This window comes from Ochotona curzoniae, unplaced genomic scaffold (genome assembly GCF_017591425.1).
Source record: "Ochotona curzoniae isolate NIBS_2020 unplaced genomic scaffold, NIBS_Ocur_1.0 scaffold_1037, whole genome shotgun sequence".
Classification (NCBI taxonomy): domain Eukaryota; kingdom Metazoa; phylum Chordata; class Mammalia; order Lagomorpha; family Ochotonidae; genus Ochotona; species Ochotona curzoniae.
Window position 1 is genome coordinate 8,686,529 of NW_024467083.1, and position 14,945 is coordinate 8,701,473.

General features: G+C 37.9%; 1 protein-coding gene across 1 annotated transcript in view; it reads right to left on the bottom strand.

The window, feature by feature from the left end:
• Positions 1–14,945, bottom strand: part of DPYD (dihydropyrimidine dehydrogenase) — an 808,753-nt gene that overhangs the window by 99,175 nt on the left and 694,633 nt on the right. The window contains exon 20 of the mRNA XM_040999080.1: positions 7,397–7,576. Within this exon, the coding sequence (XP_040855014.1) occupies positions 7,397–7,576 (180 nt within the window). The remainder of the gene's footprint in view (positions 1–7,396; positions 7,577–14,945) is intronic.

A 14,945-nucleotide genomic window follows, 5' to 3' on the forward strand; every position in this document is an offset into this window, starting at 1 on the left:
GTGTGGGATACCCAGAAGAGGCTCCGGGCTCCTGGTTTTGGATCGGAGTAGCATGGGCCATTGCGGTCACTTGGGAAGTGAATCATTGGATGGAAGATCTTCCTCTCTGTCTCCTCCTCTCTGTAAATATCTGACTTTGCAATAAAAATAAATGAAAAAACAATAGTTACATAATAGGCAGAATATTTTTTTTTAAGATTTATTTATTTATTGGAAAGTCAGATATACAGAGAGGAGAAGAGACAGAGAGGAAGATCTTCAGTTCCATGATTCACTCCCCAAGTGAGCGCAACAGCCAATGCTATGCCGATCCGAAGCCACGAGCCAGAAACAACTTCTGGGTATCCCACACAGGTGCAGGGTCCCAAAGGTCCCAAGGCTTTGGGCCATCCTTGACTGCTTTCCCAGGTACAAGCAGGGAGCTGGATGGGAAGTGGAGCTGCCGGGATTAGAACCGGCACCCATAAGGGATCCCGGGCATGCAAGGTGAGGGCTTTAGCCACTAGGCCACGCCGCCGGGCCCTAGGCAGAATATTTTACTAGACATTTCCTCGAGGAATATAGATGGGTGATCAATAAAGACATGAAGAGGTTTTCAATGTAAGTTATTAAAGTGATGATAATTGATAGCACAAAATACTACTACACACATACCTGAATGGCTAAACTTTAAACGACCAAGACTGTCAAATGCTGGCTGAAATGTGGAAGAATCAAATATCTGCCAGTTGCATACAAGGATGTAAAATGGGAAAATCATTTCAGAAACCCATTTGCAAATCTCTTGTAAAATTTATATGTCTATCTTATGACCAAGAAATTGTTCTACACACCACTAAAGACAAATGAAAATATGTGGAAAAAGATATATAAAAACTTATATTTATAATATAAAAAACAAAAAACAAGTCAAAATACCATTTGAATGAGTGATTTGCTGTGTATTTATAAAATACAAAACTGGTTACCAATACTAAATGAATTATTAACCTTCATAACAACTTGAGCAAAGCTCCAAAACATGGTGTTGAGTGTAACTTGCCACATACAGAAACACATGTTCAGTGGAATTCTATTTGAATAATATTAAAAAGTATGAACAAAATAACTATGGTGATAGAAACCACATGGTTTTGTTTCTGGTGGTAATAGGGGATGGGATGATGGCTAAACATGCAAAAGCAAATCTTCTGATATGCTGGCAATATACTCTACCTCGGAAGAAAAGAGGCTTTCATGGCATCTGTCGCCACTCATTAAATGATTCATTTAAAACTTGTGTACTTTGCCTCTGTATGAATTGTACTTCAATTAGTAAAAATACAAAGTATACAAATATAAACAGCATGGAAGATAGAAAAGTTTTAAAATTTGACATAGGAAATACTGATGTATTCTTATAGCACCTGTATTAAGTGTTTTATAATTGTCATGTTGCTGGCACAGCATGGGGTTATTTCTGGGGACTCCTTTGTTCTCTACGTTTTTGATAATTTGCTAGAAATGAATACATAGGCAGTCATATGTCAACATGCAGAATTGCCATAGCCATATGACAATAGTTTTGTGAATCTGTATTAATTTTCACTTAAAATAGCAGAGTGATGCATCTGGTCATATTGATAGTTTTGTTTTCTATCATCAAAACCAAACCTTGTTTTCAGAGTTGCTACACAGTTTGACAGACTTTCTGATTTTTTTTTTTACTTTCTGATTTTGTGCTAATGAAATGCTTTTAATGAGCACAGGTAATTAACTTATTAATATCACTGGTACATATTATTTCATTTTATTTCAATATCTAACTGACAGTCATTTGGTATGTTTAATATTTTCTTCTAAAGTGATTACTATTGCTAAAATGGCCTAGATAGAATCTTAGCTCTAATTTAGCATTCATTCCTTTTTCCCTAAATAAGACACCATAGATCATGTGTATAGTGTACTTCTATAAATACATAGCGTTGGATTAGATACTTGAAAACTCAAAAGTGCATGAACATGATGTCTGCTTTGAAAGCACTCAGCATAAGCTGCAGCAATGCCAAGAAGACATAAAACTTAGAATATAACATAATACCTTTCATACTGGTCATACAAGAGGACCTCAAAAATGTGGAAATCTGAACTAAAAGCTAATTTTACTTTTGTATAAAAGCAAAATTAATAGATATCATAGGTGGGCAGGTAGCTTACTGGGTAAGACATCGGTTGGGATCCCACTTTCCCATATGGAGTACCTACAGTTCATTCTTGGCTCTGGTTTCTGATCCCTGCTTCCCGCCGCTACTGAGCACGGGAGATCAGAGGATGGTTCAGGCAGCTGAGTCACTGTCACCTTGGTGGGATTCTGAGACTTAATTCCGAGCTTCTGGCTCGAGTCCCACCCAGGTCTCAATGTTGTGGGCATGTGGGAAATAACGCATTAGATGGGAGCTCTCCCCGGTGTCTATTTCTTTGGCTATGAAATTTGAAAAAAATTAAATGTATACATAGAATTTTTCTCATAATATGCATCTCCCATGAATTTTCTGAAATGCATGGCATGAATAAAGGCTTCTAGAGAAAAGAGAAAGGGATGGATCTACCCTCCTGGAGAAAAGAAAGAGAATCATAGATGGCTGCACAGAGGGAGTGGCATTTAAGATGGATATTGAAATAAACTAATGTTGATCAGTGTTTATTCAGCAACTTAGCTATTGTTCATTGCTCCTATGTGACACATATTGTGCTAAATGTGGCTTACAAAACATGATTTGCACTCTCAAAAACTAATCAAGACACATTCTGCCAACTCAAGAAAGCATAAGTTGGCTCACCTGCTTGTCTATTTTGTTATGGATATTTGTATCTCACTTGTTAAACTAGACACAAACATAAAAAATTAATTTCAGAGGTTCATTCTTTCCTTTATGCCACTTTCATTTCTGACATCATGGAAAATATCACGAATGACTACTAATTCTTAATTTTACCCCTAATTTATTTTCTAACAATATTCCTCATTTCACCCATTAATTCGCCATCTGTTAATCTGTTATTTTATGCCAGTGAATATCTACGGAAATGGGATAGAAACATGGATGAGACAGGTGATATTAGTATCTAACAGATTTACAGTGATTCAAACTCTATAACACCTGTTACAGCCAAGGTTAAAAAGGGCAAGAAGAATTTAATTGTGGGTCAAGAAATAACTCTAAAAGAAAGTTATGCAGAGGTTTTTCTCCAGAAAACTGGGAAGTCCTTTTAGACATAAGAACACCACGTGAGAATACATGGAGATGGCAAGGCATCAGGTTTGCCTTCTTCCCTTTTCCCTTGTCAGGATTCCTGCTCTCATTCTAGGCACTGAAGGGCAAAGATATTTCCTTCTATGTTATTTTGATTTCAAAATCCATTGCTCAGATATTGGTGTATCCAATTTATTTCACATATCTCATGCAAATAATTCTCAATAGTTTTGCATTAACATTATAAAAATGCATAATTTGCCTCCAAATCTGAAGAAGAGCTGATAGACAATACTATATATGCATAAATTTAAAAAAAATTAAACTAAGCTGCCTGTGCTTGGAAAGTCTTATTTCCAATTTTTAAAAGACATTTTTATTAGAAAGTCAGACACACAGAGAAAAGGCCATACAGACAGAAAAATCCTCTGTATACTGATTCACTCCCCAAGCGGCTGCAACAGCCAGAGCTGAGTCAATCCAAAGCCAGAAGCTAGGAGCCAGGAGCCTCTTCCAGGTCTCCCATGCAAGTGCAGGGTCTCAAGGCCTTAGCTGTCCTCTACTGCTTTTCCAGCCACCAGCAGAGTGCTGGATGCAAAGTGTAGCAACCAGGATTAGAACTGGTGCCATATGGGATGCTAGGGCATGTAAGACTCCAGCCTTCAGGCTACCACACCAGGCCCAGAAATATTTTTGTTTAGGCATTTTTAATACTTGGAGTCACAGAGTGGGCTTTGTGACACATCATCTTAAGCAATCACTGGAGATGGCCACACAGTTTATTAGAATGTCTAGGATTGAGCCCCACCCTCATTTGAGATTCAGCTTCCTCCTAACGCATATTTTAGGAAGTCTGTCTCGTGGGGGAAGCTAACTGGAGTGCTGGGCTCTTGACTTTGGCCAGGTACTGTGGGCATATGAGAAGTGAAGCAGCAGACAGCATCTCTTTCCCTCTCTAATAAGTTGCATATCTAGTAAGTGATGAAACCTGATATAAACCCAACAGTCTTACCATGCTCCTACTCATTGTCCTACCTGCAGGTTCCTCACTGGCATATTCTCTCTTTGGCTATTCAGAACCTATCTTATCACTTACCTAGATTTTGTTTATAGCCTTTTTCTAGTTAATTTCTCCATCAGCTCAAAACCATTTGCTACTGTCTTTGTCTATCCAGGGAAGCCTGCATTCTGATAACTTTTCAATCTCTATCTTTTCTATTGCTATTCTCATTTCATTCTTTTTGCAATACAGATCCTTGGGAGCCACATAGCATTACAATGAAGATTCCTAGATGTGCCCCTGCTGCACTGAATCTCAAGAGCATTCCACATGGTCTTTAGCCACCAGTACTTTGACCCGGACATGATGTGGTGCAGTGGATGATTGCTATTCCCAGGAATTTACTGTCTCTTGTGAGCACAAATTTATGCAACTTACACCATTAAAATAAACCACCATCTTTGTGCCCTTAAAAGCCTCTTGAATAAACATTGCTTTGGGTAAGCTTAAGTAGATCGTATAAGTATTTAACGTAAAGGTCTTGGGAGATAACCTAACTTTGCCAAATCCTTGTTTCCATAGCCAAAGTGTCACTTCCTGTCCATCATCAAGATTCTGAATTGATTTTCTACATCTATCTATCTATACACACACATATATGTATATACACATAACATAGATATATACATATATATTTCATGTATATATGTCATGTATATGTATAGTTCATGTGTATATACATATATGCATACACACATATATTAACATATATATTTCTACAAGCATACTAATTTATTCTGTTTTGTTCTACAAGTAAACATTAAGCAGAGTAACAATGATATTTCATCAAATACAAAATTTGTGCCTAAAGAAATGAACTATTTTATAGAGGGTCTTCTATTTTTTACAGATTTATTTATTTATTATTGGAAAGTCAGATATACAGAGAGGAGGAAAGACAGACAAGAAGATCTTCTGTCCGCTGATTTGCTCCCCAAGTGACCAATGTCCAAAGCTGAACCAATCTGAAACCAGGAGCCCGGAGCCTCTTCCGGATCTCCCACGCGGGTGCAGGGTCCCAAGGCTTTGGGCCGTCCTCGACTGCCTTCCCAGGCCACAAGCAGGGAGCTGGATGGGAAGCAGGGCTGCCAGGATTAGAACCAGTGCCCATATGGAAATCCGGTGAGTGCAAGATGAGTACATCACTTACTAGGCTACCACATCGGGCCCTAGAGGACCTTTCTAAAGAGTCTGTCTCTTCTCTTCTCTACAGCATGAGAACACTATAAGGAACACCAGACTATTCTTTTAGCTAACAAAAGCATAACATAAACTGTTTTCAAAGACACACACACACACACACACCCCACTTAGAAAGGACAATTAGGAAGACACCTGTTCCCCAGCATTCAGAACACTGGGACTCACTGCTATGGATTAACCTAAAGGGTATATCCACCTATTGTTTGAGTCATGTCAGTCTCCACCGGAGAATCCAGGAGCACAAATCTATTACCAGACCATCTGCTTGTTGCTCAACTTAGAGCCATGAATCACTAATAAACCACACAGAGGAAATCCTTTTTCTTTTATCACATGATAATGCTGAAAATTATACTTAAGATTTTGATGAAGGCTAGGCTCACCAAAATAAAGCTGCATCTAGATTCAGACCATTATAAAATCAACTTCCATTTATGTTATTGACAGCAGTGTCCCCATCATTACCCATCTTTTATTTGAATACGTAAGTTTTGAAATGAATGTGAAAATCCTTGAAAGACAGAATGTTACAATGCAAGGCAGTTACTCGCATTTCAGCTCGCATGGCAACCACCCAAATTTGAGACAATGCTATTATAGATGATCACAAATTATCATGTCAGAAACAATCTCCCTGAGATATTTACACTGAATAAGTCATTTGCGAATTTTTTAAAGTCATAAGCAACTTTAAAATAGTGGTAGTCATCGATAAAAGCAAAGAATTCTGTCTAAAGAAGCAAACTCAGTTTATGATAATATGATTAGTTACACTAATAATGCTGCTTAGGTACTGTCTTGCTAATTACAATATTATAAATATTAATGTCACAGCCTTTCTGTTGATTGCCACTCATATAGTCGTTCTTCACAATTTCTTCCTGGAAATCACATTGTAAGATTTTCTTTCTTTCTCCTTCTTTTTCATTACTGGCCTTGCAGTTACTCACGTTTTGTCCTCAAAGAGGTTTTATTTTTGATTGTTGAGAGAAGGGACAGCATTACACTACGAAGTCAATTATGCAATGTTGCTTCTATGATTTCTATGTCCCTTACTCTCTCATCCTAGACAGTCTCGAGGGTTTTTGTTTTTCAGTCTTTTTCATGTGACTTGTTTCAAGTTAAGATTCATTTGAATTATTAAATGCTTCCTTAAAGAATCTTTTTATACTGCTTCTCTTTTTTAAGAAAGTTAATTATTGATGTAGTGACAAGCTCAAAAGACTAAGAATTACAATTTTTTCCTCCTCTCATTCAGGACTCCAGAAATGTCTTCTTACAATGGTGGTCTATTTAGAATAACACAAAAGAAATACAAAGGCGAAATGCTGAATGTTGTCTTAGAAAGGGGTTGCTAAAATCACTGTATTATATAAAATGTAAATGTAGTGTATATTTCTCAGAAAATAACAGTTAGTGAGAAGGTTGGGACATAACCTTTTGAGCCCAGATTCAACCACATGGAAGAAACAGCTATAAAAGATACTGATTTGATTTTAATTTTAAAAACTTCATTATATTATTCAGGGACTCTGGTGATTTGATTGTCTTTAAAATAGAAAGGTAATGTGATACTTTTCAGACATTGATAGAGAATAAACAAATCATCAGGCTCCCGAGGGACAGAACTCTAGGCCTCAGAACATGAAGCAAGAGTTTGGAGGCGTTTCATACCACAAACTTCACTCTGCCTGTCATATGAGTTTGTGTTACACTGATTCTATGAAAATGTAATTCACAGACCTATCCTAGAGTTATAAGCAAGCCTTCTTCAGCATGGTTCTACGGAAGGAATCACATCTAATAGGTGTTTCCTCTGTAAATGGGAAGGAAAGCAAGTTCTGCAATACAATCTGAGTGAGGCAGAGTTCTCTAGAGGCAAAAGAGAGTGAACACATACCTTGCCCACGAGTTCAGGAATGCGCAGAACTGGTTTCCCTTTTTGGTGCCTCACGGTGGCTGGACTCTGTCCATCCCAGTCTTGCAGTTCTTCAATGCTTTTCAGATAAAGCAGGGCTTTGAGGCCAGTACAGTAGTCTTCGATCACAGTGAAATCCTGATTCTGAACAGCACTGCACACCTAGAAATGATAGCGCAACCAACCAAAGTGAAAATCAACAGCCAGTTCTCCAGATACATTCAATTTTCATTATTTTACCACATATTTATTTTACACACTTGATACTGTCCCAAGGAAGACCAGTCAATCATCTCAGGGGAAATGGGGGTCTTGGGTAAGTAAGAACTTCAAAGAGTCCTGGGAATATTCAGACACGATGGATATTGTTACACATTTGGTGTGGTACTGTTGTCCCAGATATATATGCATTTCAAGGGACTGCACAGTGTGCTTTAAAAATAAAGAATTTATTCAATGTCAATATAGTTGTTAAAATTCAATCAGATGGGTGGAAATTTTAAGGAGTCAAATTTAGCAGAAGACATGAAAGGACATTTTTACTCTTATTTTCCGTTTATTGAGGTGTGTGCCTAGAGCTGGGCCACACGTCTGGAGCTAATCAAACTGAGGCTGGAGTGATGCTCGTTTAACTAAAGTCATCATTCACCCAATCTAAGCCTACATCCGCATGTGCCATTGTTCTCCATCAACCTTTCTCACCCAGGCCTTTCCTCTTTTCCTCAGATTTCTCAGTCTCTCTTTGCAAGGGTAATTCTGTAAGATCTCACTGGCTTTCCTTCCCACACATGGTTAACCACTTACCACCTGTTCCTCATTCCCATGATAAACGTCACTCACTCTCCAGTTAACTATACTTATTTTGGTCACAATGTTATTGTCAGGGATTAGCATATGGTTTGTCACTTATTCTTTCCTCAATAGATACTTAATGAATGATAAGAAGAGGTTTTTGAATTTCAGTGAGTGTATGTAAGACAATGAAATCTAAAAAATATAGAATTATGGTTGAAACACAGAAGTTAAGATCCTTTCAAGAAAAATATTCTTGTGGTTTGGCAAATGATGTTAGGGTATGAATTCAAGCTTCGAAAATATGGTCTTTCACAGGTACTCCTAGAAAATGTTTTCCAGAGATGAAGTCCAATTTTCATGTAACATGTAGACTACAGAATATCATCTACAAGGTCTGCAGGACTTCTTCCCTTACATGGCCCATTATAACCTCAAAGACAAAATTTACAACACAGAATTCAATAACCTCCTTGACCTATGTTTTAAATTTAACCAAATATTCAAACAAAACTAAGTAAAGTAAAATTCATTTTCAGGGGCCAGCACTGAGTATCGCTGATGGTTAGGGCACTGTCATCCTATAGCGGTACGTACTATTTAGAGTCTTAGCTCTGCTTCTGTTCCAGCTCTATGTTGAGTGCCTAGGAAACACACGGAACATTTGTCAAGTGATTTGGCCCCTGTAAATCACATAAGAGACTTAGAAAAGGTCCTGGCTTCTGGCTTCAGCCTGGGGCAACCCTGGCCGCTGTGGCCATCTGGCGAGTCCTGCAACACATCGAAACTTCTCTCTTTTTCTTGTCTGCCTCTTCCTTTCCCTGTAACTCGTTCAAATTAATTAATTATTTAAAAACATCCTTTAAAAATTTTATCTTGTTTCCAAGATATTAAGAACCCTGATTAAGTGTTTCTCAGTGTCTCTGAGGGATCAGTTCAACTATACATGTAGACATCCCTTAACCCTTTGGAAATATTAAAATTCCCAACTGTCCATGTTCTTTATATAAAAAGGTGTGGTGTTTTAATTCAATCTGTGTAAATGTTCATGTGCACTTTAATCATCTCTAGGTAGCTTTTAATATAAAATATACATTCTCTTTATGGACACAGATATGTACATTATTGCATCTAAATAGTGAGAAAAAATGTTTAGCATAGATATTTATATCTCCTGAATATTTCTGTTCTATACCTGGTTGAATCCAGTGAGGCAGAACTAACTCAGAAATATGCAAAGCTAGCTAAATATTATCAATATGTTTGGCAAGGATAACCAAAAAAAAAACATTACTTGATAGTTGAATAACAATGAAGAAAATGTTAGGTAGAGAGATAAAGCACACAGACACACACACAGACACACACAGACACACACACACGGGTCAAAAAACAACAAAGTGCTGATTTCAAGAGCACAATGCTTGAAATTCTAATGTCAGCATTTCAAAGGAAGCACAGGAAAGATTACGAAAGACAATATATGGAAGAGGTGAAACAGAGGTAATTGAAAGTTCCAGAAAGGTCAGTAATATCAGACCTAAAAACTGATTATGAAGTTAGAAAACTGAAAGGCACTGAGCAAAATTTAAATGTGTAGAAGAGGAGCCCATATTCAGACATAATCTGGTTTCCTTTTCATTCTCCCTTACCTCCATTCCCTTCCCTGTTTCTGTCTCCTCAACCCCTCTTCCTTGGCCTTCCTTGTCTCTTTGCTCAGTCCCCTCCTTCCCCTGCACTGTCTTTTTTCTTCTGATCTTAATCTTTCCCTCCTTCCTGCTTCCTTCTTCCTCTCACCTTTTCTAATCTTCATCTTTCCCTCCCTCCCACTTTCCCTCCTTCCTTCCTCCTTCCTTCTCTCCTTCCTTCCTTCTTTTCTCTTGTTCTTTCACTCTCTGTCTGTAATCTCTGCACCTGTATCTCACCTTTTCCCTTCTTTTCCCCCCTTCCTTTACGCTGGAATAAGGAATGAAGAATTGAAGCTATGGTGACAGACTGCTCTTGAAAAAAGTGTGGCCCCTCTAAGCGAAGGAGAACACCGAGGGTGTAGGATACAGGGTCTATTACTTCTATTATGATACAGGATCTATTACCATAATGAAACGGCTGATTCTGATTAACTTTTTAAAAAAACAGGTTATTTAGCTCATGGCCTTGGCTGTCCAAAGGTGTGATGCCAGCCTCTTTTTAGATCTGGTGAGGATCTCTTGGTGGGTAGAACCATAAGGGAAAAGCATGTGTAAGAGCCAGAAAGGAAGTCAAACAGTGCCTGGAAACTAATGGAGTCTCAGGAGAACTGTATTAACTCTTCTGAGGGCGTATCCTCGGTAACCTAAAAGCTTTCTCTTAGCTCATGCCTCTTAAAGTGAGAATCAAGCCTGCAAAATACCAACCCTTTGGGTACAAACCACATCCAAACCATAGAACAGGGCTTTGTACTCTATTTTCAAAGGATGAAAATAGTTATTATTTAGAGTGCAATAGTGATTTACCATTTCCGAATAAGAAAGGTTGACTTCTCTTTGTCTAAAAATTTATTAAAATTGGCTGAATGATGGTGTGAAATATAAAAACAACATAGTATCTAATATGATGTTAGCTTTCATTAAGGGCCAGGCAGTCTATCGGAAATTTGTATTTATAAAAGCTATCTATTTATTAATTTGAAGGCAATTAAACACATGTGTGTGTGACGGTGTGTATAAATGAGAGCGAGAGTGGAGCAGCTGGCACGTGGAGCTTGGATAGGTGCTCATCTGGGATACTGGCATTGCAGGTCATGTCTGAACTCCTCTGCTGCAACACTGCTCCCTGCTGAATGCTCTTTAACATATTACATCATTTAGTCCTCAAAGTAGCCCTGAACATCAACCTTAATGTTTACCCCTATTCTGCAAATGAGGAAGCTGAATGTTTGAGGTGTTAAATCTTCTAGGCCCAATACAGTAAAGAATTGGTAGAGCTGGGGCTGGCGCGGTAGTGTAATGGTTAAGGTCCTCACCTTGCACGCGCCAGGATCTCATAGGCGCGCTGGTTCTAATCCTGGCAGCCCCACTTCCCATCCAGCTCCCTGTTTGTGGCCTGGGAAAGCAGTCAAGGACGGCCCAAAGCCTTGGGACCCTGTACCCGCATGGGAGACCCGGGAGAGACTCTTGGCTTTGGACTGGCTCAGCATCAGTCGTTGTGCTCACTTGGGGGGGTCTTCCTCTCTGTCTCTCCTCTCTGTATATCTGCCTTTCGAATAAAAATAAAATAAATCTTAAAAAAAAAATTGGCAGAGCTAGGGTTGACAGTTACATAAGCCTAATGGGGCCCAGATATAGATATTGACAAAGGCAAACATGTTCTAAAGATGCTATAATTATCTTTCCTTCAACTAATCTATACACCAAACCACACAGGCTTGCAAAAATTTGATAAAATTATCTTCAAGTCCAAATACAGCTATTACTTTGGAAATTTACACTACTTAATGCAAATTAGGAAGGTTTTTTACTTGCCACCTTCCTTACACAGTACGAGTGAGAGTACTAATGAATCAAACTAAAAAGCAGAAACACATAACCCTTTACTTTCCATTGTTAAGTGTCTTACATTACTAAAATATCCAAAAGAGCATGAAATAAATTATTAAATGTGAACAAAAACATTTCTTATGAAGCCCATTTAGGACATTTAAAAAATTGTGTTTCTCTGGGGGAACAATCTGAGTATCAGACCTGTTACACTTTTCATAGAGTTGAATTTTATATCAATTATAAAGCATATCACTATAATTTTCTCCACAGGATTTTAATTTTTTTAATATGAAAGCTGAGGCTTTATTTTAATCCTCTGTGTTCAGTCAGAGCTCCAAATTGTGGTAGTAAGTGCTCACAAGCATATTTTTAATCATAATGTAAAAATAGTTCATGAATATAGGGAATCAGAATTTGCAAATCACACTGTATCATATCCTTTATGGGATGCTTACGACTGCTGATGTTTAAAATCAGCCGATGCTATGGAAGAACACTGTGGCTCCTAAGGTGAGCAAGCTTCCCTCTCTCCTACGCTCCTCTGCTCCTGATCCTGCAGTGTCACTGTTGTGCAGAAAGGATGCTTATGCTGAATATGTAAAGGAAAGCACCGTCTTAGGAGGTAGGAGTGATCACAAGAGAAAACTGGCTAAGGCTGGGATGGTGTGCAATCCTGGAAACTTAAAATTTCACCATGACACATAGGAACTTCATAGCCTTAATCATTCAGGAAAGTCTATACTAATACCTTCCTGAATTGAGTAATTTGCTTTCTATTTTTAAATAAGATTAGATGTATCTTGATAGGATGTCCGAGTGTAGGAGCTTTGAACAATAATATAATATTTCCTTAAAAATTTATTAGGTATAACATAGTTTGGGATTATAGTGAAACATGGATTTTGGTTCTGCTAGTGTGACCTAGGAGCGGTTTCCTCACTTCGTGGCAAAGTTCCAGATGGCACTGATGTCCACAGACCCAACTTACATTAGTGAAAATTTAATTACTGGTAAGACCGAACCCAGTCTTACTGGGTAATCCTGTCTGAAAAGTCAAACTTCTCTAAATAATACTCTGTTCTTAACTTCTATAATCAGACTATATCAATATTTTCATAGCCCTTTAAAAGAGGTGCTACTTAATAAGTCTTGTGTGAAGAAATGAGTACTTTCCTGATTATGTAGCAATACAACTAAACAAACTAACAAACAACAACACAACAGGCTGCAAGTACACCAGTGGGGACGCATCTTTATCCAAGGGATCAGATTTCGGAAAAACAGAAAGGCTCAGAAAGGAGCCTTGTCGTTGCCTAACGTTTACACTCTGTTGGGGCATTAATCTCCATCTCAAAGGTAAACGGTTCCTTTTAAAACTCTGAACATGTAGCTGCAATGCCTAAATTACTGTATTTTATATGACATCTCCTAATTGTTTGTTTAACAGCCCTGATTAGGACTCTTAATAGCTGTTAATATATTTGCTTAGTATAATTTGTAAGTTCTTTATGGTGAAAGCTGGTTTATCTTTCCTCACAGCAGGTCGTCAGGTGCCAGCGGAAGGAGCCGATCATTGCCACCATTAATTATATCTAAGTGTGAATATCCCTAGAATGAGCTGTCTGAAATGGGGACCCCAGACTCTCAGCAGGATCTGCCCTCTGTAGGTGATAAGCACGGGGTAGCCCCACGTGCAGAGTGATTTGAAGTGCCCTAAAGCTCCCTTTGCACGTAGTTGTGTCCTCCAGAGGTCTGACACAGTGACCCGAAATTCTACGAAGGGTGCAGGCATTTGTCCTTGAAGCCTGTCTGTTGAAAGCAACCACAGAGGCCTGGGAGTAAGAAACCGCTGGGAGGCTGAGAGGGTGGGAGTGAGGTGCTATTATTTTCTCATGGTTTCTCATTAAATGAGATTAATCACATTATAGTAAACTGCCCCTTTACAGAGATTTACATTTTACAACTCTTCCTGACAAACATTTCTTGTCATACTCAAGATAAACTTGATTTATGCACGAAACAGAGCAATATTTTTGTTCTAAAAGTGAAAGGAGTTCAAAGTTGAACTACTATTTTTTTTTTTTAAATCAAAGTCAAATCTAGTGACTTCCAGGTCACATCAAAAGGTTGAGACATGCACATTGAAGCTGTGCAGAATCCGGTTCCAAGCTGTGTAACCGCAAACAACCTTCTTCACTCAAAAACTGAAATTAAGTACTTAGCACATGGGAAATTAAAAGGAAACACGCTTGAGGGTTCAAAATAGTAACAAGCACCCAGAATAAATTTCACAATATGAAGAAATCATTTCAGCATGAATTAGGTAGCATATAATTTTTTAAAAAATCAAACAATTTTTAACCTAATGCTACAGAAGAATGTCAAGGCATTTTAATTTTTATTTGTAGTAAGCAATGATAAAAAAAAAAAAAAAAGAAATACCTTGCTCTTATCTGAAGCCTTATGCCTTTGATCCAGCTCTGCCCTTGAGGAGCTATGTATACTGGGGCTGAGCTACAGTCTCTTGTTTCCCAAGTCAAGACAGAGGTATCTTACTGCGTGGATATTAAATTACACTTTGAAGGGATTGTAAAGCTGTGACAGAATGGTATTAAACCTCATATGGATTGGCAGTTAATTTAGAATTGAAAGTGCCTAGCAGAGGTCAACATGGAAAGTTTTGTTATTAAAAAAAAAACTTAGTTCCGTCTGAATTATAGAAGGCAATTGACTAGCAAATTGTCAAATAAAAGCCAATTAGATTAAAGAGAGTAATTTCAGGTAAATAATTTGGCAAAAAGAGTTATACAAAAGCAGAACACCCTGACACTGGCATGAGCTTTTGTGTCCTAAAGTAGCACATTTTACAATTGCTATTTTAAATGTGACACAGTTTTAAAAAGGGAACTTGATCTATCAGACACAAATCAAATGAACCAATGACCACTACTATCCCTTTTCATTTTTTTACTACTCAGATGGAAAAAAAAAATATTCCGCATTTCCCGGAAGTATATGCCAGTGAATATATGTCTGAAACAATTAAAATTAATCTCATAGTTTTTCCTTTTGTAAATTCATTTTAAAACAATGTTGGAGAGCAACTTGCACAAGAAGAAAGTTTCTCTGCCATCGTTGTCATATTTCAACAGCTAACATTCTCATATTGTGGGAAGAAGCTTAAACATGATTCCTTGACCATGCCATACAGGAAACAATGT